We start from the raw sequence: 25062 nt of genomic DNA, 5'->3' as shown, positions 1-25062 counted from the left end.
TAATTCCTGGTGCCTCAGTGGCTTTGATTTTGAACATGTTTAGTTTTTTCTTTATTTTTTCTTGTTTAACAAAGGACAAATAGCCACTACAAAGCCCACTCCCAACATGGCCTCAACTACCCATAATTCATCACTGACGTCTTCTTCATCTTCTGCTCCTCCGAGTGAAAAGTCAAGTATGAGATGGAGTGATTGTCAGTAAGCTTCTATAATATATCTTTGGCCAGATAGCTTGCTCATAGGGGTGTCAGACATCTGCAAGAGAACAACTGACAGCAAAACTCAAAACAGTAACCCGTCATACCACCACTGAACACAACTTTCCTTCCTATCAGTAGGCTATGAACATCTGGGACAAAGCTACAGCTTTGGAGAATGTCTGCAGGAATACTGAGATGGCAATTCACTTATTTCTTGTCAAAACATTGATTAAATAGTAATATGATATTCACATAGTATAGGTAACGGTCCAAAGGGACATGCGGGTTCTTTTGACCGCTTATTTGAAATTGGCATAATTCTGGAGCAAAATGACAGGGATGGGGGGTGATGCTGTGTTTGGTGGTGTAGAGGTTGTTGAGGGAAAACATAACTTGAGTGACAAGATTTGTGCCATTCAAAATGTGTCACCCGTAATAATCCAACTGATCAAAGCAGTGACATTAGTGAGACAGAAGGAGGTGGTAGAGAGTCAAAAGAGAACTGAGCCCATGTGAATAGACAAACGAGTGGAGGGTGGAGGAGATGGTGGTTGAATGAAGACAGGCACTGGTTACATCCCAATGTTCATACTAACATACCATTTAGCATGCCCAATACAACGCATCCTCAAAGGAACATTCCGCCTGTGGGATAGGCTCAGGGCCGGCTCACCCTACAGGCGAAACAGTATCCTGCCTGGGGCGCCAGTTCGGCTAGGGCGCTGTAGCCCCTCACAAAACAACAACAAACAAACAAACAAATCGCTGGTAGGCGCCCCCTCCTTTTCTGCACAATCAGTGCCTGAAATTGGCCGCAGGATTGCGGGAATCCCGCATCTGTTTGCGCGAACCGATGTCTATTATGTAAGGGTTAATGTACGACGAGGTGTCCATTATCACTTTTTAAGGGACGACGTGGAGGCGTGAACCGTCCGAGGCGAAGCCGAGGATGGTTGCCTCCGCGAAGTCCCTTAAAAAGTGATAATGGACACCTCGAAGTGCATTAACCCGCTTATACCATGGTCACTTGCCAACAAAACAATAAGACCAGTCATTTATATTTCCATGTGTAATAAATAAAGCAATCTAAATGGCTAAATGTCTGTTATTCATACTGTAAATCAGTCTTCCACGAAATAAAATAGTCCCTCCCACCTCCACCACCCGCTCCGTTTTAAAGCCGACTCAAACGTTAACTTTATTACAGGAATGCAGGTTTAACGATGTTTTGCGTTCTACATTAAATGAAGACATTACCGTTTGGCAGCTTGCTTTATTTTGTATGATAGATACGTATTGGCCAAGTATATTAACATTTAAGAGCGAAGAGTTTCAGGAAGTGAGAGTGAGAGAGCAGCGCCCTGCGTGTGCTGCTGATGTGGTGAAATGCAGAGAGAGTTCTCTCTCTCTCTCTCTCTCTCTCTCTCTCTCTCTCTCTCTCTCTCTCTCTCTCTCTCTCTCTCTCTCTCTCTCGCCCCTGCTCGTGCACGAGCCGAGGGAAATCTTCTCTTTCTCGCCGAGAAGAGCCTGGTGACGCGAGGTTAAAAAATCTCCGAAACGAAAATCAAAATTGTAAATAAGAGTTATTTTTGATAAACTGAGCACACAGGGGTGATTTAAATACTTACTTTGACCGACTCAATTTTTTTCTCAAGTTCCAAAATTGTCATATTAACCCTTAACGGGGGTATAGAGCTCAAACTGCTCTCCTGATAACACTGATGAAACTATGGCGCATTGATATGAACGGTGAACAGACCATTTAGCTAGGTGTCCATTATCACTGTACAATATCACTTTTTAATGGACACCTTGCAGCCAATCAGAATCGAGTATTCACCCAGACCATGGTATAATAGCAATTATGCGATGGTGCAGAACACGACATATGATGTTGGACAAGCCGTTTGTCACAGACAGCATCCAGGCGCAGCGTCAGTACAGCTGCAGCAGGTGAGTAGAGTAGCCTACGTTGTGGGTGGTGAGTGTCTGAGTTTCACAATCACTTCACCTGCCTTCTTCTCCCTCTCTCTTCTCCCCGTCAAAAGTGAACCAGGAAATTACATTTTTAAAAGGCTGTATAGGCTAGGCTGCTTTAGTTTTCCTCTTTTTTAGTTTAGTTTCTGTTTGACATCTGCTAGACTAGCGTTTAATGCTGATCACTTTGTCGTCTGGAGCCTTGTTTAAACATTTCCTGATGACTGCTGATTCATATAAGGTGGACTTTCATTGACAAAACACCCAGACAATTTTTATTGTGAAGAACTTACAGATACAGCTGTGAGCTGTGACTATTGACAGAGGGAGAGAGAGAGAGAGAGGGAGGGAGGGAGGGAGAAGAGAAAGACGCGAGTGAAATAGCAGAGCAGATGGTGGGCGTTCAAACGTGCAAGTAACGAGCCTGCCTGCGATCCAGAGATGTGCACAGACAGTTTAGGGGCCAGGTGCATAAGTGTGAAAAAAGGGCACCCCCTCATAATTATTTATAAAAAAATAAAGTGACATACAAGTCAGGCCCAGATACCAGTGACACACTTGAAGTGCTCCCCTGCTATCAATTTACATATAAATAAAAATCTCTTTATTTTCACACAATTTGAAATCACACAATTGATCAGTGAAATACTGTAATTTATAGATTCATTATGCTATAACTGATTTGTACTGATACGTATGCTTATATTAACCCAGTGGCACTCATATTCTGGTTTATTTCAAGAAAAACATTTTGGCTAGTGGAAATGAATTGGCTCGTAACTTTAAAATCTAGCCAAATCAAATCTCGCCTGGGGCACCAATATGACTAGGGCCGGCCCTGCAGGCTACTCTAACGCTATAACTACGGTTAGATATTTGAATGTTCAATGCAATGAGTTTTGCATTTTGTGATCATGTGTTGTGATTTTCTGTGTTGGACGACCCACTTTCCCTGAACCTGCCTTGTCTACTTCTACTTGAGTGAGTGACTACAGTACCTAATGTTTCCCAGATCGGACTCGAACCTTTTGGTGAATATTTGGGAGTGCCTGTGATGGTAGCTGTATCCCTTACTCACAGAACTGCCTCTTCTACAATGGATCTCTCTGCAAAAGCCCTAGGCCCAGTTGCACAAGCACAAAGCACCTTAGGTTAAGATTTCCCTTAGACTCAGATAGTTAAGGTGTCCATAAAATAGAATCTGCTGCACAAAAACACCCTTAAATCTTGTGCTTATGTTTTCCTTAAAATGTTGAACCTAATAGAGAAGATTTAAGGGTGTTTTGTTCGGCCGATTCTATTTTATGGACACTTTAACTCTCTGACTCTAAAGGAAATCTTAACCTAACTTGGCCCTGCTCTTTTATTCTGAGGGACTGGTGGAGTTGATGTTTTATAGATACTTTTTCTGTTATAAAACTCCATTAGAGCCGTGCTGGAAATAGTCACATCATCTATTAGTTTTTTAGAATTAGACAAATATATCACCAAACACGAAAAATACGTCCGGAAATGCAAGATACATTGCCAATAGCTTTTTTTTTTAAAGCATTGTAGGGTGGATTTTTCCTTTATACATGGTATGCTAGTGGACTATTGGAATGGTAACAGGGCAGAACAAACAATTTGAGGAGTGGGGGAATGGAGGTGTTCATACTCGTCTTGGCCTGGTGTGGTCGAGTCTGTAGCGAGCGCATTGGGCACATCCTTGGTCAGGCCGTCTATTTGTAAGTCCTTATTCTGGGTGCTGTCAGGGGCTTTGACTGGGTCACGCTGGCTCTGTGGCCCATCTGTGGAGGCGGTGTCTGCAGTGGCAGGCCTGTTTGGTGAGGAGGAGGAGGAGGAGAAGCAGGAGAGGAGAGGAGAGGGGAGGCGGGGAGGCAGGGAGCGGACACAGAGCCACCGGGAAAGTGAGGAAAGAAAGAAAAGGGCAACAGGAGAGATAAAGGGGTAGAGGGGGTGTGAAGGTCAAGGGTCAAGGGTCAAGGCAGAAACACAGTGAGTTCTATGTGCAGTGTCAAAGGAAACTCTACACAACATCTTTGTGGAGTGAGGGGTGCACACAAAACTATCACAAATAATATGGCAAACTAAAAAACGACAGGAGATCAGAGTTTTAGGATCAGGGTTCCCGCACCTTCTTAAACATCAAATTCGAGGACTTTTCAAGGACTTTAAAGTCGAACTGAACCCGTTCGTCGCGTGTGTCGGAGTCCGTTTCAGACTGAAATGATAACTTGTCTGAGATGACAGGTTGAGAGGCGGGTCAGAGTAGCATGTCGATTATTTTATTTGACAATTCTGAGGACTGGATTGGGCTTTGGCCAATCCTGGCGTGTTCCGCCTCCAAATCGAGTGGGATTCAGCGTGTTGTGGCGCTCTCCTCGGGAAGAGCCTGCTGACACGAGGTTAGTGGCTGAGTGGAGCTCAGCGAGCCGCAGGCAGCCAGCTGCCTTCATGTTGCCGAGCGGAGAGTGCAGCCCGTTGGCCTGGAATCTCCGAGGTGCGACCCCCTGACAACCAGGCTCTCTGAGGCGCGCGCCATTGTCGCTATTGCGGTAAATAATATTCCTGGAATGCGAGTTTTAATGAGCCAGTTACATTTCTTTGCATTCTTAGACATTACCGTTTGATTTAGTTTGCATAATTGGTCAAGTTAGTAGTTAGTTTATGGGCTAGAAATTCTGCCAGATGACAGGCACTAGGCGCCATTTCCCCCTTCATTTGGAAGAGAAAATTATCCTGAAATGAAGATTTGATTGACAGCTGCCATGTCGTGATCTGATTGGTTGAAATGGTGTAGAAATGTGATAGTACTAGGTGACGTCAGCAAACTGTAGATTACTGTTATGAATGAAATCTTGAAAAATTAACTTTTGATGTGAAAAGTGTGAAAAACTAAAGAAATTAGATTTTTGCACTGAATACCTAGGTATTTGAACTAAAATAAAAAAATAAAATAAAAACATTTTTGGGTTCAGCTCGACTTTAACTCATTGAGTGCCAAGGACGAGTATGTTCGTCAATTCGTTTAGTAGCGTACGTAGAGTGCCAAGGACGAGTATGTTCGTCAATTGCGTTTTTTGACGGTGGGACGTGGATCAATGCCTAATACATCTCCTGTAAAATTTTGGGGCATGTTGAATGTGTATAACCTATTTTACCGACCCATTAGGTGGCGACAGTGCTCTCCAGATTAGAGAAAGTTGAGTAAAAACAGCAGAAAAAGCCGTGATGAAACCATTGAATGGTTTGGCTTTTCGCTGTCGCGCTGGGAGCCGGCGCACAACGGTGGGGGGCTCCGAAAATAGACTCTGGGTGCAGCACACTTTGAAACGCGCAGCAGAGAGCCCAGAAACGGACGCAGCTTCATCCCAGCTCACAACCGAAACCCCAGAAACGAGCGAGCCCGATCCAGACTCCCCCGACGAGCGGCGGCCATCCGAACGTGGATCCGCAAGCAGCAGAGACTCGCCTGACAAGCAGCAGAGCGAGCAAAGCCACCAGAGACACACCCACGGAGGAGGAGTTTGGAGTTGAGGGGGGTGGGGGTGCTGTTATATTGAAGGAAATTACTGTTCAGATGTTTCAGGTCAGAAAATATTAGTTTCAGAGTCAGTGATTTGCTTGAAATGCTTAATTTCACAAAAGGCTCAATATCTCAGCTTTCTAGATGGAAACGCCTGTTTTTGCTGTTTTTGACCTATCTTCTCCGGCTGATAACTAAAGAACGGAAAATGATATCAATAAACTTTTTTTTGCTGCTGATACAATAGAGTCTCATCGTTCTTTGTGCGTGTTCGGTGTTTACATAGTAATATCACACAATATTCTGTGGGCCTCGAGAAATCACTGAAAACGCTCTGAAACTCTGGCACTGGGAGCGTCCGTTCTCCAAAAGTGGCTGGCACTCAATGAGTTAAAGGCCAGATTTCCTCAATTTCAATGAGTCAATATGGCATAGTTTGAGACACAGATCAAGGTTAATTACTGTTACAACACTGAGAATTTTTATAGTGGGATATATGCTTTGCAGAAGCTCACATACAACAATTAGAGAGAGACAGAGAGAGAGAGAGAGAGAGAGAGAGAGAGAGAGAGAGAGAGAGCGAGAGAGAGAGAGAGAGAGAGAGAGCGAGAGAGAGAGAGAGAGAGCGAGAGAGAGAGAGAGAGAGAGAGAGAGAGAGAGAGAGAGAGAGAGAGCGCGCGCGAGAGAGAGAGAGAGAGAGAGAGAGAGAGAGAGGCTTGAATGTGTGAACACTTCTCCACTGTGCTGTGTTATAGTGACGGCAGACTACATGCAGACAGTGGAATGTAGCCTATTTAGCAATGTTACTTTTTTGTTAAATCTCAAATTCACAAACTTTCAAGGATTTCAAGGACCCATGGGAACCCTGTAGGATTAAGATGACTAAGGGCCCTATCTTCCCAACGGCGGTCATTTTGCGTTAGCGCCCGTTTTGCGCTGGAATAGCGCCGCGCAAAGCCCTAATTGTGGGCGTGTCAGCCCGCTGCGCTTCACGTCATCTCGGCGCACATCTCCGTATAGGCGTGTTTATGCCCAAAAGCATTGTGGAGGTGTGGTCATGCCCAGATTCCTCCTCACTGCGAGGGACTAGAGTGAGAGAGAGAAAGAGGGAGAGAGAAAAGATAGCCTTGATGGGGAGAGGTAGAGAGAGAGAGAGAGAGATGTGAGGCTGTCGTGCATAGAAATCAAATAACGTGCTCATGCCCACCTGTGAATCACCTGTGTATTATTGCCATTTCACACGCTGAAAAAGGGCTGCTGCCCAAACGTCTGTATGGACGTATGCTTATCCCTTTTCGGGCTCTCTTCTCCTGCATCTCCACTGCGGGGGTATACTGCATGCGTAATTTTGCAGTGTACTGAGAGCCGCGATGAGTGATGCTGCTCTATTTGAAGTTGAATTTCGTTCCACCAGCACACATTTTATTAATCAGCTATTTTCTATTCGTTTCTATTAATATATTTACATCGAATCCCACCAATTTAGTCCGTCATTCTCCCCTTGGCGCACATAAAGACACATGCTTCCGTCACTGTCTGTTTGATGGCGAGAGGGACTTCACTGTAGGCTACTCGTGACAAAACCACACATCGAATTTTCAACAGTTAACTTTTGCAGTAGCTAGGCCTATAGGTTACTAGCTATTACGCGGTGAGGCAGTATGCCCCGTGTGTCTCTCTTTCTCTCCTCCCGACGAGGGAAGTGGAGAGGGCTATTGCGGTGCTATTAAACGTATAATGGTTGGAAAAGATCAACATTTGCTTTTTATTTTCTCCTACCCTCTCCTACCTAAAGTAATCTAATGTTACACCACAGACCTGTATGGTCGGGAATTATGTAGCCTAATAAAACCAGACAAACAAATTCTCATTTTTAAATCAAGATGTGTTTTTTCTGCAATGTAGGCTATAGTTGAAAATCAATGTGGCATTCTGAGGAGGGAAGAGTGTCTGCGTGCGCGAAGTGTTGGAGATAGAGAGAGACATCCATGCCGTGCGTAATGTATCCAAGCAAGGATTTCCTGCACTGCACGGAGAATACTGTGTGCGCTCAGGCGTACGTCTGGCGTAGTGGGGTTGTTTGCGCTAAGACCAGCTATTTGCTGCCGTTAAAATTGAGAGCACCCAAGGCCCCTTTTTCTAATACATTTTTGGAACGGGCAACGCCCAAACCTCTCTTTGCGCTCGGAACATACCGATGGTATCTTCCCGACAGCGCTAAATGACACTTGCGCGAGACAGATGATAGGCTAGAGGCCCACGGACACGCCTGGGAACGCGTACTTCTGTGTCTGCGCTTAGACCCCAGCGCAAAACTGGACAGTGGAGGCAGACGATAGCTTAAGACGCAGGGAAGATAGCAATAAGAGGCGCGCAAACGGCAGCGCAAACGATAGCGCCGTACGAAGATAGGGCCCTAAGAGTTTGAACCTGTCATACAAGTTATTTTACTGTAGTGATTTAAATTAACTGCCAACTCTGTACCAGTATTATCCCATAACTCCCACGAGAGAGTAATAACAGTTGGGGTCTGTCCGAAGTTATAGGCCCAAGCCCAGGACAAACCCCAGGTTGGGCAAGTGGTGTGTTCCTGTGATGGTGGGGTACTCACTCAGGTTCTGTCAAAGGGGTGGTCTCATTGGGCTCAGTGGGACCCCCTCCTTCTTGGTTGGGGCTGTGTTCCTTCTCCGCCCTCACCTCCACAATGGGCTCCTTAGATTCATCTTTCCTGTTGTCAGAAGGCAACAGAGTCACCACTAACATTCAATTATTGATACAGCTCTCTCTCTCTCACACACACACACACACACACACACACACACACACACACACACACACACACACACACACCAATCAATCAGCCACCAATCAAAACAGGCTGATTAACGTAAATAAAATATTCCTTTCTGATGTTGTGTTTTGAATGTCAGAGCCTATGCAATGAGAAATGGGTTAATGTATGACAGAATGAAAACCGTTTTAATTCGGCTCACACTAACATAAAATGAACTGTTTGGATAAATAAATGTTAAGGGTAGGTACGCAGAATTTCTTTTCCTAGGACGGCGAGGGCATGATGCGCCCTACTCTGCCATTGATTGGGTTACATTTAAGCATGGCGAGTCATGATTGGCTAGGCATGAGGAGTGATTATTGGTTACGGTTAGGGTCGAATATCAGGGTAACCCAATCAGAGGCAGAGTAGGGCGGGTCATGCATTTGGCATCCTGGGAAAATAAATATTATGTTAGTTACTGATCAAAGGGAACATATGGTTGAGGGAACATAAGGCTGAGGAAATATAGGACTGAGGGAACATAGGGCTGAGTGAGGGAACATAGGACTGAGGGAACATAGGGCTGAGTGAGGGAACATAGGGCTGACGGAACATAGGGCTGAGTGAGGGAACATAGGACTGAGGGAACATAGGGCTGAGTGAGGGAACATAGGACTGAGGGAACATAGGGCTGAGTGAGGGAGCATAGGGCTGACGGAACATAGGGCTGAGTGAGGGAACATAGGACTGAGGGAACATAGGGCTGAGTGAGGGAGCATAGGGCTGACGGAACATAGGGCTGAGTGAGGGAACATAGGGCTGAGGGAACATAGGGCTGAGTGAGGGAACATAGGGCTGAGGGAACATAGGGCTGAGGGAACATAAGGCTGAGGAAACATAGGCTGAGTGAGGGAACATAGGGCTGAGGGAACATAGGGCTGATGGAACATAGGGCTGAGGGAGGGAACATAGGACTGAGGGAACATATGGCTGAGTGAGGGAACATAGGACTGAGGGAACATAGGGCTGAGTGAGGGAACATAAGGCTGAGGAAACATAGGGCTGAGTGAGGGAACATAGGGCTGAGTGAGGGAACATAGGGCTGAGTGAGGGAACATAAGGCTGAGGAAACATAGGGCTGAGGGAACATAGGGCTGAGTGAGGGAACATAGGGCTGACGGAACATAGGGCTGAGTGAGGGAACATAGGGCTGAGTGAGGGAACATAGGGCTGAGTGAGGGAACATAAGGCTGAGGGAACATAAGGCTGAGGAAACATAGGGCAGAGGGAACATAGGGCTGAGTGAGGGAACATAGGGCTGACGGAACATAGGGCTGAGTGAGGGAACATAGGGCTGAGTGAGGGAACATAGGGCTGACGGAACATAGGGCTGAGTGAGGGAACATAGGGCTGAGTGAGGGAACATAGGGCTGAGGGAACATAGGGCTGAGTGAGGGAACATAGGGCTGAGTGAGGGAACATAGGGCTGAGTGAGGGAACATAAGGCTGAGGAAACATAGGGCTGAGGGAACATAGGGCTGAGTGAGGGAACATAGGGCTGACGGAACATAGGGCTGAGTGAGGGAACATAGGGCTGAGTGAGGGAACATAGGGCTGACGGAACATAGGGCTGAGTGAGGGAACATAGGACTGAGGGAACATAGGGCTGACGGAACATAGGGCTGAGTGAGGGAACATAGGACTGAGGGAACATAGGGCTGAGGGAACATAGGGCTGAGTGAGGGAACATAGGGCTGAGTGAGGGAACATAGGGCTGAGTGAGGGAACATAGGGCTGAGTGAGGGAACATAGGGCTGAGTGAGGGAACATAGGGCTGAGTGAGGGAACATAGGGCTGACGGAACATAGGGCTGAGTGAGGGAACATAGGACTGAGGGAACATAGGGCTGAGTGAGGGAACATAGGGCTGACGGAACATAGGGCTGACGGAACATAGGGCTGACGGAACATAGGGCTGAGTGAGGGAACATAGGGCTGACGGAACATAGGGCTGAGGGAACATATAGGGCTGAGGGAACATAGGGCTGAGTGAGGGAACATAGGGCTGAGGGAACATAGGGCTGAGGGAACATAGGGCTGAGTGAGGGAACATACAATTGAGGGAACATAGGACTGAGGGAACATAGGGTTGAGGGAACATAGGACTGAGGGAACATAGGGTTGAGGGAACATAGGACTGAGGGAATATAGGGTTGAGGGAACATAGGACTGAGGGAATATAGGGTTGAGGGAACATAGGACTGAGGGAACATAGATGTGCTTGTGCTCCCATTCCACAGCACTCAGTTACTGTTCCTGCTTAATTTTTGTTCATATCAGTGGTTGTTTCCTTGATGATGTCCTTCCTTGATGGATTAAATGTCCATTTTATTCTCTTCTTTTCTTTTCTTTTCCTGTCAACCATTTTATGTGAAGCACTTTGAATTGCCTCTGTGTATGAAATGTGCTATACAAATAAACTTGACTTGACTTGACTTGATGATGCTCATGGACAGAAGGTTTCCCCTCCTTTGTATTTAACATTACATCACTAATAAGTTATAAGCTGTCACAGGTCAAAAGGCCATGCTAACTTACGTGAATGCTGCCTTGCCCTCCTCGATGTCCTTGTTCTTGGCACCCGGGCCGGCCTTTCCGCAGAAGTTGACGGCGATGCACATGAGGAGGCCGCACTTGTTGAGGAAGTAGCAGGTGACGTCCACGCCCAGCAGCAGCAGGAAGAACACCACCATCAGTATCCCCACAATGGCACTGGTGCCCAGGCCCGAGCCGCCACCCATTGCATCTGAACGGCAAGGACAGAGAGGAGGAGACGCAACAGGAAGCAAGGCAGAAGAGAGGGGATAAGGAGAGGACATAGGAGAGGGGATAAGGAGAGGACATAGGAGAGAGGAGGGCTCAACATAGAGGAGTGAGAGGGGAGAAAGATGGAGATTGAAAGAAAGAAAGAATAAGTAAAGGTAGAAAGAAAGAGGGGAGTGAGACAGTGTGGAATGCCGTCAAGTTTTTATTACATTGCTTCAGGTTTCAACTCTTAAGACCTCGAGTGTGCTCTCTTCAGAGGGATTTTCTATCATGCCAAGGCTACCGTCTTGAATGTTACTCTTGAAAGTAATCAGAGCACGCACACTTGAGGCCTTCTATATCACACACAAGTACAATACTTCCCAAAAAATGTAGTATGTGAAGACAAATTGCATCTATAGGGTAGGCCTACTATTACTGTAGGTACTTTACCAAGAGGTGGGTAGTGGTACATATAAACATATATCCAGTACCCATAGTACTTAGTAGTACATAGTAACCCTCCCATGGCAACCCTTTCTTTGTAGGTGGATTTACATAGACGGCACTTATAAAAGGCTTGTGACATATTTTTTGTGACATTCATGAACAATTAGCATTTTTTACATTAAAAGTCATGGAAAAGGAGAGTCAGATTAAATTTAAACAACGTGCCTGTACATTGACTCGTTTCTCTCTGCCATTCTCCTGAGCTTGGCCGAAAGCAAAAAGATAATGAGAATAATAAGATCCGCCAATCTAAATGTAATCATATGACCGTTCAAGCATTAAATACCTTGCAGTTTAAAGAGAAAATAAATCTCAGAAAGCAATTACAGTTCACAGTAAATATAGCCTACTTCAACTGTCACACTTAAAAATCTGTTACAGATAACATTTGTGTCAATATTACTATAACAGTCTTGTGGTTAATTGGTCATTATGTGTACTAAGTCCAACAGGGATGTTGAAAATTCTGACTTCCTACTAGGAAAAATGCAATGGAAAACCTCGGTATTCAGGATTCTGCATAGGATACATGGGCAAGATTTGTCTGAGATGCTATCTGGGCTCAACATCAATGTAGCAGCATGCTACACAGCATTTATTGTCTATAATCCTAAAACCCCCCACAAAAGTTATATTTCCAAGCCTGGCATTAAATAAAACCACCTGTGTGGTAAAGGCTTAAACATACGTACATTTGAAATGTAATGTTGCACTTACTGTAGGCCTACAGTTGCCAACAGGATCAGTAGCTAGATATAGCCTAACATTAGAAGAACAGTTCATAGAATAGTTCATCTATCCACCTTATTTCTAGCTGCCATGATGCCTGATGGGTGCTTCTTCCGCTTCCGGTGTAATTTTTACACTGTTTTAACTTATGTTTCCATACGGACCCGCAGCGTTGGTTAGTTGTTTATAACGTGACTATATTTATAACTTTTATAACGGACTCCAACTTCCGGTTTATAATTCGGGTCTGCAGCCAGAGTATAACAAAGGAAATGGCAAGCTGCAACAATGAGTCACGTTAAACCGGACCTTGTTCCCACAAGTATTTTTTACAGTGGGGCATTCAAAAATAAGGTGGATAAAGGCCAGCTAGGCAATGTTTGTACCTGACATGTTTCGGCTGCTGTTTCTGCAGTCTTCATCAAATTTGATCAGTTTAAGTTAATATAGGCTACCCCCTATAAACATAGCTCTGTTGTTTCAGAATTGGCAGGGAAGCGCTATTTGCTGTGCTTTGGTTGTCACAAGGGCAGAAAGACGGAGACAACACATCTGATCACTTTATTTCTTTAATTTAATGAACCTGGCACTGACTGGCTATTATTTTGTTTAGTTGTTGAATTGTTTATTCTATGACTTTTCATAGAAATATATGTTCAGAGTGCTCCAGACAGGTCCCGCATTTCATGTTATGCAAAGCTCAGCTCTATTAATGCCTTAATCTGCTGCTGTGAAATAAATGATTTATTTGATTTTGAATAGTAGACTTTCTTGTGTTGTTATTGCGCTTTTCAGAGGTTATTATGGTTAAAAAGTCCAGAAATAGGCATAGCGGGTATATAACCTCAGTGGTGATTCTAGAGTCTGTTGGGGCCCTAGGCAAAAATTCCAAGGGGCCCCTTCCAACCAGCGTTCCTTTCACTTTCAATTCAAGAGAAAGTACATGAATCATGCAAGTTTGACAGGAAGGATTCACATAATTATGTTCTCTTGAATTGAAAGTGAAAGTGAAAGTGAAAGTGACCGTGAATCATTCCTGTCAAACGTGCATGATTCACATACATTCTCTTGAATGTATGTTTCACTTTCAATTCAAGAGAATGTACATGAATCATACGAGTATGATGGGAATTACATGGGGCCTCTTTAGGGAGGTTTCAATGTCATTACAAATCGTCCATTGGTTGTTTATGGGGAGGGAGTTGCGGTCACTGCTGTGGAGTAAAGTTTCTCAGCCATCAGGGGCCCCTTAACACTTTGAGTGCCACGGCCCTTGGGCAAAAGGTTGCTGTACTGTGCCACATAGGCCGCAATGCATTTTAATATAGCCATATCATTTTTTGTGTTCCTCTTATATGGACAACCAATAGCCTCAATGAAACTTTGAACCCTTCTGTTTCATAAAAAAAAAAACTGTGTTTATAAACCGTTCCATTTTGGAAATACACCCCTCTGAAAAAGAGTGTTTTCGACCGAAAAGAGCATGCTGAAATTACTTTCTGAGATAATCACATCTTTATGTTAGAAAGGCGACAGAATGAATTCTGCTTTGAGTTGAACAAAATGCTATAGCTGAAATGAAAGGTTAGAATGTCTAGTTTACCTGCGGGAAAAAGTATGTCAAAAGAAACTACACATTGAAAGCTTTCATTTGATGTGTAACATAATAACAATATTCAAAACACAACATGTCCTGCACTGTTTTATCACCCCTTGTTTTATCATTCAAGCACATCATTGACTCTGAAGCTAATATTTTCTGATATAATGACACCTCAAAAATAATTTCCTTCAATAAAAGAGTGAAAACAAAGGAATTTTGTTTGGCCAAATAATATGTTTTAGCTGCAACCAGCAGCGCTGGCCCCTGCGTGCGCAGACCCTACACCTTCTTGCTGGTCTTGATTTACTGCTGGTGGGCATCAGATAGCCTATTCTAGCTTGTTTGCTCTCTATGCATCGAGCCTGCTGTTGTATGCTGTTAGTGCCCTGCGTGCAACCACCCCCCTCCTCCTCCGCCTCCGTGGTGGGAGGAGTCGAGTGTCTCTGCTGCAGTTTGCTGAGTTTGATCTGCACTGAAAAGTCCGCTGCCTGCATCCCCCCGCTTTTTTACAGCGTGTCCTCGGCTCCCAGCTGAGAATAATGTCACTTTTCATAAAGACGCCGGTGTCGCCGTGTCGGCAACTAAATCATATGGATGGACTATCGCAGCCGACACGGATGGGGCTCAATTGTGGCAGCAGATGACTGCTTTTCACAGGCACAGCTAAGTAACGTTATGCTTCAAGCATATCAATGGCGATTTCCGTTTCCTCATGACTTCTTCTCTCTTTACTCCTGGCCTTTGTCTAATCGGGAGGGCACTGTCGCCACCTAAGGGTTCTGTAAAATAGGTTAGACACATTCAATAGCTCCCATATTGTAAGAGGCGATGTAAGAGGCTTAGATCGACACCCCCCCGTCAAAATATGAATTTGGAGTTATTGACGCCATTTGGCGTCGCTGGCAGTCTACGGTAAATTTCTCTTGACGCCATATGGCGTCGCTGGCACTCAATGTGTTAATGGCCTGGGGCCCTAAGCAATTGCCTGCATTGCCTGTTCATAAGCTGCGCCTCTAACCTATGTTTTACGATATAAAAATATCAGCCCCCTCCCCAGTTATAACCGCCCCCTTAGTCATTTCATCCTGGTGCCGGCCCTGGCGTAGCGCCACAACACGCTGAATCCCACTCGATATGGGGACAGAACATGCCAGGATTGGCCAACGCCAAATCCAGTCCCCGGAATTGTCAAATCAAATCATCAACACGCTATGGCCCGCCTCTCAAACCTCTGTCATCTCAGGCAAGATTTGTTTTCAGTCCGATACGTCTCTGACCCTTGCACCACTTGGGTTCAGCTCATCTTTAAATTCGACTGCATTTATTTATATAAAGTAAAGCTAGGGTATCGGCCCCTTGTCACAATATCTATGACATCATTGTTACGATATGGTATTTATTATTAGCTGGGAGATGTGGTTCCGTTCCGTTATGATAGGTGTGATTTGGACAGCGTAGATTATAGCTAGGGATAGACTGACGTCACACAAAAGGGGTGGAGTGTTGTTTGATTCTTTAACAGGTCGCAGCTGGGCCGCGCTCTCGGTGACTTTTGGGAGTGGCGAGCACACCGTGAGGAGCGAGGACGCTAAGACGCTAACGCGGACTCTTGCACAACAGAGACTGTTTTTGCAACAACCTCCACCACACGGACCACGGATACACCTTTTTCCCCTAACCCCTGAACGTCCATACTGAGAGCGGGCTGGCCGAGCTGAACAGACGCAGCAGCTGAGAAGGGCTCGTCTGATCAGGCACGAGCTGGTCGCAGCCACGCCAAGGCAACAACACCGACAAGCCTTGGGTGAGCCAAACATGCATGATACCCCTAAGGTAGAATTACATTCACCCAGGTAGTCATACTTTCACGTTAAAACCACACGTAGGGAAGCGCCAGTTTACGGGCTGATTAACCTTAGTGGGGAAACTAGGACTTAGTACGAGCTAGGTTAGTTAGCAGCGTAACATCATCATCAGTGCCTATGACATCATCAGTGTTGTCATAAGATGATTTTGGTCAATAATGATGTCATAGACATTGTGACATCATCAGTGGGACAAAAATTGAAACAGATATTGCCCACTTGCTCCTTTTTATATAATAAAGGATGTATTAAGATTTTGCCAGGTCTTAAATTACTTTTTGGGTCATGAAGTTACCATTACTTTTACAAAGTTTATTTAGTTGAATTAAATAACAAAGCATTTGCTTGCCCAGCACCTTGGGCAAGCAAATTAGGAACGTTGGGTATGAAGGCATTAGAGTTGTACTGTATGGGAAGACTTAAAGACATACAGTATAGACCTTATTCGATTGACGTAACTCACGTACGGGCACGCCCACCGCCGCCATATTGTTGACATTCCGCAGCGCGCTGTTTAAAAGTGACTGACAGCTGTCATAGCTTAGGACGCTAGCCAACGTTACTTACTAGCCTATTTAATGCCGTTTTACTGCGTCAGGAGCTATTTCACAACAGCGATAGTGTGCTGTGTTACACGGCTGTAGTAATAGCAGCAATAAAAGCCTGGGTGTTAGCTACTAGCTACACAAACGTGAAGGGAAAGAGACTATGAGGGTAACGTTAGTATCAAACATTGGGGTCATGCAAGCAAGGGTCAGATCAAACAAACATTTAACGTTAGGGTTATTTACCTTTGCTGTCACGACAATGTTTGATGATGATGATGATGATGATGATGTTGTTGGTGGCACAAAAGTAAAAATGTCAGACCAATTGCCACAGATGAAATAGTTATAGCTAGGACTCAAGGGATTTGAAAGCCTTCAGCTCCTGAGACGTGTGTAGCCTATGCCAATACTGTATTCACAATGTCCGGTACGTTATACCTGGCAATATAATGAGTTATATTTACTCCAAGTCCGTTTTTTATAGGGGTCCGCACCTCCGACCAAACTTATTTTTTCATCACTTCTCTTTCACAAAGCCATAGCTGTTGCTATACGCTCGGCTAGACCTACATTACGGCTGCGGTTTGTCAACAATATGGCGCCGTCCAGGGTTATCGAATAAGGTCTATAGCCATTGTAAAAACCCAGCAGCAAATGCCTGCTGCCATCATCCCCAAGATAGTTTCACATCGGCAGCATCAAAGTCTGATCTTCCTTCATATTCCTCACATACTTTCAAGTGAATAATTGGCTGATTCTTGATAGGTTCACTTATAACAAACTAAGTTGTGATAGATGGAATATTAGATCAGTTCTAGTGATTACAAAATTTAGCAACTGATTGATATGCATCTACATCTAAAATGTCCGTGCAGTGTGTTGAAATAGGTGGCCATAATGATGTCAAATTTTAAATGCATTAGAAATCTGAATAGTATAAATATTAATACTAATAATAATGCGTTATGAGTTGTTCCAGTTAATTTAGTTAGATTATGATTAAGAATGATCTTTCCATTATGAGGACTTTTCTGGAATTAAAACACACAGACCCAGACACACACACACACACACACACACACACCTCTGATGGTGAAAGTGGTCTCCATGCCGGCATGAATGTGGTCAGTCACATGGCAGTGGAGCAACCAAGTCCCAGGATTTCCGGCCTCCATCTCCACTGTCTGGAAAGTCCCGGGGAAGAGATCAAACACATCTGCACGATGCGCACGGTCCGTCTGATGTGCACGCACGCACGCACGCACGCACACACACACACACACACACACACACACACACACACACACACACACACACACACACACACACACACACACACACACACACACAGAACACATAGGAGGAAGTGAGCATGGAGTTGAGGAACTGAAAGCATGATCATGATCCGTCTGATGTGCACGCACACACACACACACGGTTGGTGACAGAGACAACACAGAGGAGGAAGTGAGCATGGAGTTGAGAAAGTGAAAGCATGATCATGCCAACCATACATGAGTCAGCTTTTTATCTGGGTGTAAGACCTTCACATATTACACCCTAGACATTAATGTGCAATGACACTATTTTAGCAGACAGAAATATGAGCTAGTCTTCATAGGGTACATGACACAACATCAATATTTACTATTGTCAAATAACAGCACAAAAGAAGAGAACAATTTAAATCAAAGTAAAAACTATGGAACTAGGCTCTAAATAAGCGTGCACTTTTAGACTGTGATGATGATGGTGATGGTGGTGGTGGTGGAGAAGGTACCTTGTAGGTGAAAGTCTGAGCATGGAAGTGTACAGTGTGCATGTCCACTTCGTTGCCCATGCCCAGGAGGTACCAGTCGACTTTCTGGCCCTCCGTCATCACCAGGCCATGGAGGTTACCATACAGCTTGCCATTTATCCCTTCAATACACACACACACACACACACACACACACACACACACACACACACACACACACACACACACACACACACACACACACACACACACACACACACACAGAAGCAGTCAGTTTGTGTCAGGGCATGACACCAAACGAGTTTATAGTTAAACAAATAAACCATAGTTTATATTTCACTCACTGATGCCATCATTACCAGCATTTTTCTTTTCTTATTTTATTGTACAGCACAAGTGCCTTTTATTTGGGACTAAAACATAAAAAGCAAACAGTGCCATCCATCCATTTTACTTTCACAATTTGTTCTTAACCTATGTATGGCGACTTTCTACAAAATAAACCGGACTGTTGAACTTTAAATAAACAAGTAGAAAAGCATTGTGATTCCGTGTTTGACGTGTCAGGGTAACAGAGCCGAGGGTTGGACAACATCAGGTTCAGTCATCCTCGTCCCAGTCCTTCTTGCCCTGGGGGAGCTTTGGGTCCCCCTGCAGGTTTGGCCATGATGATCTGGTCCACTCTCAGTACTGTGATGGTTGGTAGCTAGTTTTATGCCCCAGTGTTTGACCAGGTAAGGCTCCAGAATACCAGCCTCAAGCATGTCTTTCACAGCAGAGCCTTCTCCCTCAATGTCAAAACCGATGTTTTTGTTTCCCTCGTGATGCACAGCGTAGTTTAGAGATGAGCTCGCTTCCCTTCACACCAGAGTTCTCAGCCAGGGCGCGGGGCACGGCCTCAAAGGCTTCTGCGAACTTCTTGATCGCATACTGCTCCAGACCGGGGCAGGACTCTCCATAAGAGGCAATCTGTCTGGCCAGCTCAATCTCAGTGGCTCCAGCTCCAGGTACCAAGCGCTTGTCCCCGACGAGAAGCTTGAAAGTGTTGACTGCATCATCAACGGCCCTTTCAATGTCATCCATCAAGTTGTCAGTGGAACCTCTGATCACCAGCGTTGAGATGGCACCATCCTCATTCTCGTGTTTGAAGACAACCACCTGGGTGTCTCACACCTCCGTCAGGTAGATGTTGTCACAGTGACCCATCTCCTCTGGAGTAGGAGTGGTCATCCTGGGAAGTGCTACAGCTCCCACGGTCTTGCATAACCTCCTCAGGTCCCATTTGGAGTTGAATCTGAACACCATGAGGTTGTACTTATTGGCGTAGTGCAGTGCCATGTCGGCCACCTTGCCCCCAGTCACCACCACGTTGGCACCGGCCTCCTTGATGCCCTTCACCTGCGCCTCCATCATGTCCTCCTCTCCCTTACTGAAGTTCATCAGCTCCTGGGCATTATTTATCAGCACTGTGCCCTTGGTCTCTGTCACCATACAATCAAAGGGGCAGGAGAAAACTGCAATTTTGGCATCTTTAACTGATGTGATATCTCCCTCTGTCTCCTTCTTGAACGCCATGCCATGTAGCATGGAGGAGGACGTCAACCCACAACCCAAGATCTTGTATACTCTAACGTTGGCAACATTGAAGCTGCTGGATTCTAGCGGGAAGATGGAGACACAGGCCTGAGCGATGAGTTTGGAGAGGAAGTCTTCGTTGCCGTACTGTTTGCTCATGATTGCTGAACGGATACAGGGCCGGCCCTAGCCATCTGGGGGCCCTAAGCAGGATATAGATTAGGGGCCCCCTCCCAGGGGAGGGGGTTTGGGGGCATCCGCGCTGGAAGTACTTTTAAGGAGGGGGAGGTGTAAGGAGGGGACTCTCGGTGCTGCCCGCCAGGGCAGCGCCGAAGAAAATTTGAAGTTTTTTGGACTTTTAGCCATATTTAGAGGAATATTTAAAACAAACAAACGTGACGATGATGACGCTCGTTTGTAGCCCTATCAGTGTCAAGCAAGCGTGTAGAACCCAGCAGCCATAAGGGTTGCCAGGTCAGTTAAACCAGGGGTTCCCAACCTTTTTTGTGCCAAGGACCGGTAGATACATGCAGGACCGGTTGTCAATTGTAATGGTTTTAGTTACATAATATTTACTCACCAGGTGGCGACAAAAGGTAAATAACAGCCTTTTGTGTTGTACTGTATGTAGCCTACAGTATTTATGTTTTTGTTTAAACTACAAACATAAATAAACGTCAACCTATGTTTTAACTACCACACACAGCCTATAATATTATAGCCTATGTTTATTTAACACGTTCACTGCCGTGGACGAGATATCTCGTCTTAAAAAAAAACGGTTGACTGCCAATGACGAGATATCTCGTCTTAAAAAAAAAAAAAAAAATTGACGGTGGGACGTGGATCTAACCCTTTTACGTCTCCTATATAAATATGGGAGCCACCGAACGTGTACAACCCATTCCACCGACCCACTAAGTGGCGACAGTGCTCTCCAGAGTAGAAAAAGCCGAGCCAAAACTGCAGGGGAAAGCGCGAGGAAACCATTCTCATACTGTAAAATGGATTGGCGAAAACGCTTTCGCTTTCGCGCTGACGCACAACGGTGGCGCACACCGGTGGGGGGTTCCAAAAATAGACTGGGTGCACACTTTGAAACACGCAGCATAAATAAGCCCAGAATCGCAAAAGCTTCATCAAAGCTCTCAACCGAAACCCCAAGAAACGAGCGAGCCCATCAAGACTCGCCCGACGAGGGGCAGCCAGGCAGCAGACAGACAGCAGCAACTCGCTTGTGACAGACCCGCTGCAGAGCCAAGGAGGGCGGAGGAGAACGCCCACGGAGGGAGGAGTTTGAAGGAGAGGGGGGTTTCCTGCTGTTATGGAGGAAATTACTGTTCAAAACTATTGTTTAGATGTCTGACGTCTTACTCATGCGAAAAATAAATGGTTAAAGTGACTGTTCTATCGAATTTCACAAAAAGCCAATTATCTCAGCTTAAATTTTCAGACGCTGAAACCATGCTGTATTCAACTGCTAATGTCTACATAACTACTAACTCTACAAACTAACTCTTTTAGACAGAGAAAGCACACATTCTATTAGTTCTTTTGAGATATTTTGTATTCACAAAATCCTAGCAGAAAATAATCCTCGGCTATTGAAAGATGAGCCAGAATCCTCAAAAAAAACCACTTGGCAGAAGCTACCTACAGTATTGAAAAAACGGCTGGCAGTGAATGTGTTAAAAAAAAAAAAAAAAAAAAAAAAAAATTGAGGGGGCCCCTGGCAAATCCCGGGGCTCTAGGCAGCCGCTTAGTTCGCATATAGGGCGGGCCGGCCCTGAACGGATAAAAGCTGATGCCTCATCAACATCATGGAGGTTCTTGGCTGAGGAACACACACATTCTGGCAGGATCTCCAGAGCCTTTTTACATGCCATCTCATATAGCCTTCAATCACCTCTGACACAGACAGGCCCATTCTGAGCAGCTCTTCAGCCAGCCCCAGGATAGCACCAGCAAACACCAGGACAAAGTTTGTCCCGTCTCCGACCTCCTGCTCTTGCATGTGGGATGCCATCACAATCATCTTGGCTGCAGGGTGTTGCCCCTCAAGCTCTCTGAATTGTCGCAGCATCATTGGTGACAAACAGCTTCCCCAAATGGTTGACGATAAATGTATTCATGCCGTTTGGCCCATAAGCGGTGTGTGTGGTCTGAGCCAACTCCTTACAGGTGCGGATATTACGGAAGACCCTTCAAGCCCTGAATACTGCTTAGCGCCATCCTTCAACATTTGGGCAAAGCCCGGAGCTTTGGGTACGTGAAAGGCCATTTTAAGATGTAGCAAAGATAACTGCAGTGTATTTGAGTTGGCTTAGGCACTGAGTGGTCCAATTTATAACCCAGCAGGGAAGGCTTCATGACATCACTGATGATGTCACAATGTCTTTGACATTGATGATGTCACTGTTTAATCACTGATGTTGCAATATCTATTGGGCCCTTCACATGGGGTCGGTCATGTTTACCGTGAATACGACCGATTAACCGGGCCCCTCATGTGGTATTCTTGACATGTTACGGACGGACGGACATTTTTGATGAACACTACTTACATTCATGTGTTGATAACTAAAGAATGGATGAAGCTAGAATATATTCATTCCCCCCTATGAAAGCCCCTCTTCTTTCTTTTGAGATATTCAGTGTTTACATATTCATAGAACTATTCTGTGGGTCTTGATATTAGTGAAAATGATCAAAGACGCTGGTGGTGGCAGGCAACTTTTTTTTTCAAAGCTGGTGGGCAAAGAACTGAAGAGGCCTCACGCAAAATAAATATTCTTATATTATTCAATTTGTGTGCTTATATTTTAGTTCTCTCTTTCTCCATGCGACATCCCATTACCCTGAATCTGTATGGCACAGGACTATCCTATCCCATTGCTTTTGCTGCTGCTGCAGTGACCCTGTTTCCGGACAGGAATGAATTACTTCCTACAGTTTAATATCTGGTCTTAACACTTTACTTTCACTCTGTCGCTCCACCTCTCCCTCTTTCTCTCACCATGCATCAGGTTGCTCTCCTTAAAATCCTCGTCCTCGTCAATCCTCGTCAAGGTGTTTGGGTCGGTGCCAAGGTACGTTTCGATGTTCTTCTCCAAGTACCAGGACTGGTTTTCATCAAACACCATAAAGAGTAGAGCAAACTCATTCTCCACATCTCTCCTCTGTCTATCTGGACCCTGTAAAGTCTGAGGTCTGCAGACCACCAGTGGCCCCAGGAGACCGCTGTACAGATCCTGAATGTAAACAAACCAACATGCTGTCACATAAACATTGACATAGACTTTTTTAACCTCTCTTCAAACAGACATGTCAAGAATAAAGAACACATTCTCATTTACAGTAGCTTAATACTGTCAAGTGTGTGCTGGGTTTTTTTTATCGCATTTTTTAAATCATTCCCGCTGCTGTCCCGGTGTGGGTACCGGATCGGCTCGCCCTACCAGATGTGCTCGGCTCGGGGTCCGCGACTACAGATGAAGTTAAATTTATTTTCAAAAAGTAGGCTCATGGTTATGAGAAATGGTCCTGTAACACTTCAATCATGATCATTGAATGTTTGTATGATTCATATTTTGAATGTCTATCATGTCTGATAATATCAGTAGCTTAGGTTGTTAGCTAATCTAAAGCTGTCGGACATTTTGCCCACGTTAATCCAAGTGTGTGCTATTTGTGTGAATGGTAGCCTACATGCAGTGTGTGTACGGCGTAATGACTCCGCGCTGAGATGCCTCTCTTCTTGCGGTGAGAGAGGGCATCTGCTCGGACTAGAATAGAGAATCCCCCAAGGGGGGAGTTTAGGCAAAGGGGGGGGTTTCTTTTTAGGTTTTATTTCTTAAAGCAAAAAGTAAGGTTGTCTGGCTTAAATGCCAATTCAGCGCGCCGAATTATGCCGGATTGGTCGGTCACCTTACGCCCGCTGTATCGCTGCGACCACCCCCGGACGGCGATTTTCATAAGCCGCTGCGGGGTTTCTCAAATCTCAATGCTGAGTCAGCGCGCCGAATTACGCCGGATTGGTCGCTGGATGCGGCCACGCCCGGTCGGTGGTTTTCGTACGTCGCTGTGCTGCCGAGCCAACCGGTCGGCGACAAGCGTCGCCTTCCGCCCAGCGCCCGCTGTATCGCTGAGGCAAGCAGACCGGTTGGCAGTTTTATGCAAAGGGCTGAAAGCCGGGGTTGTCTTTCTCAATGCTAGGGGGGTTTTTGGCTAAAAGGGGGGTTTTCTTCTGTACTTTGATTAAATGGACAGTGGAGTAGTAGTGTGTGTACTTTGATGAAATGGACAGTGGAGTAGTAGTGTGTGTACTTTGATGAAATGGACAGTGGAGTAGTAGTGTGTGTACTTTGATGAAATGGACAGTGGAGTAGTAGTGTGTGTACTTTGATGAAATGGACAGTGGAGTAGTAGTGTGTGTACTTTGATGAAATGGACAGTGCAGTAGTAGTGTGTGTACTTTGATGAAATGGACAGTGCAGTAGTAGTGTGTGTACTTTGATGAAATGGACAGTGGAGTAGTAGTGTGTGTACTTTGATGAAATGGACAGTGGAGTAGTAGTGTGTGTACTTTGATGAAATGGACAGTGCAGTAGTAGTGTGTGTACTTTGATGAAATGGACAGTGGAGTAGTAGTGTGTGTACTTTGATGAAATGGACAGTGGAGTAGTAGTGTGTGTACTTTGATGAAATGGACAGTGGAGTAGTAGTGTGTGTACTTTGATGAAATGGACAGTGGAGTACTAGTGTGTGTACTTTGATGAAATGGACAGTGGAGTAGTAGTGTGTGTACTTTGATGAAATGGACAGTGGAGTAGTAGTGTGTGTACTTTGATAAAATGGACAGTGGAGTAGTAGTGTGTGTACTTTGATGAAATGGACAGTGGAGTAGTAGTGTGTGTACTTTGATAAAATGGACAGTGGAGTAGTAGTGTGTACTTTGATGAAATGGACAGTGGAGTAGTAGTGTGTACTTTGATGAAATGGACAGTGGAGTAGTAGTGTGTGTACTTTGATGAAATGGACAGTGGAGTAGTAGTGTGTACTTTGATGAAATGGACAGTGGAGTAGTAGTGTGTACTTTGATGAAATGGACAGTGGAGTAGTAGTGTGTGTACTTTGATGAAATGGACAGTGGAGTAGTAGTGTGTGTACTTTGATGAAATGGACAGT

At 45.1% G+C, this 25062-nt stretch overlaps 1 protein-coding gene and 1 pseudogene across 2 annotated transcripts in view; both read right to left on the bottom strand.

Annotated features, from left to right (window-relative positions):
- Positions 1 to 3742: 3742 nt before the first annotated feature.
- The window catches only part of LOC310799050 (ferroxidase HEPHL1-like), a gene marked incomplete at its 5' end in the record, with an annotated part of 84100 nt that continues 62780 nt past the window's right edge, over positions 3743 to 25062 (bottom strand). Inside the window, 6 exons of the mRNA XM_083661618.1 lie at positions 3743 to 3996; positions 8318 to 8434; positions 11080 to 11287; positions 17626 to 17779; positions 18322 to 18461; positions 22892 to 23126. Coding sequence (XP_083517744.1) covers positions 3771 to 3996; positions 8318 to 8434; positions 11080 to 11287; positions 17626 to 17779; positions 18322 to 18461; positions 22892 to 23126 — 1080 coding nt within the window. The 3' untranslated portion in view covers positions 3743 to 3770. The remainder of the gene's footprint in view (positions 3997 to 8317; positions 8435 to 11079; positions 11288 to 17625; positions 17780 to 18321; positions 18462 to 22891; positions 23127 to 25062) is intronic.
- LOC310799246 (T-complex protein 1 subunit theta-like) lies at positions 18901 to 22156 on the bottom strand (annotated as a pseudogene). Its single transcript has 2 exons — positions 21684 to 22156; positions 18901 to 20061 (listed from the first exon to the last, which is right to left on the bottom strand). The product of its transcript is annotated as a T-complex protein 1 subunit theta-like (transcript).

The sequence above is a fragment of the Poromitra crassiceps genome (genome assembly GCF_964638095.1).
Source record: "Poromitra crassiceps genome assembly, chromosome: 27".
NCBI classification, from domain to species: Eukaryota; Metazoa; Chordata; class Actinopteri; order Beryciformes; family Melamphaidae; genus Poromitra; species Poromitra crassiceps.
This window is presented reverse-complemented; position numbering and strand designations above follow the sequence as displayed.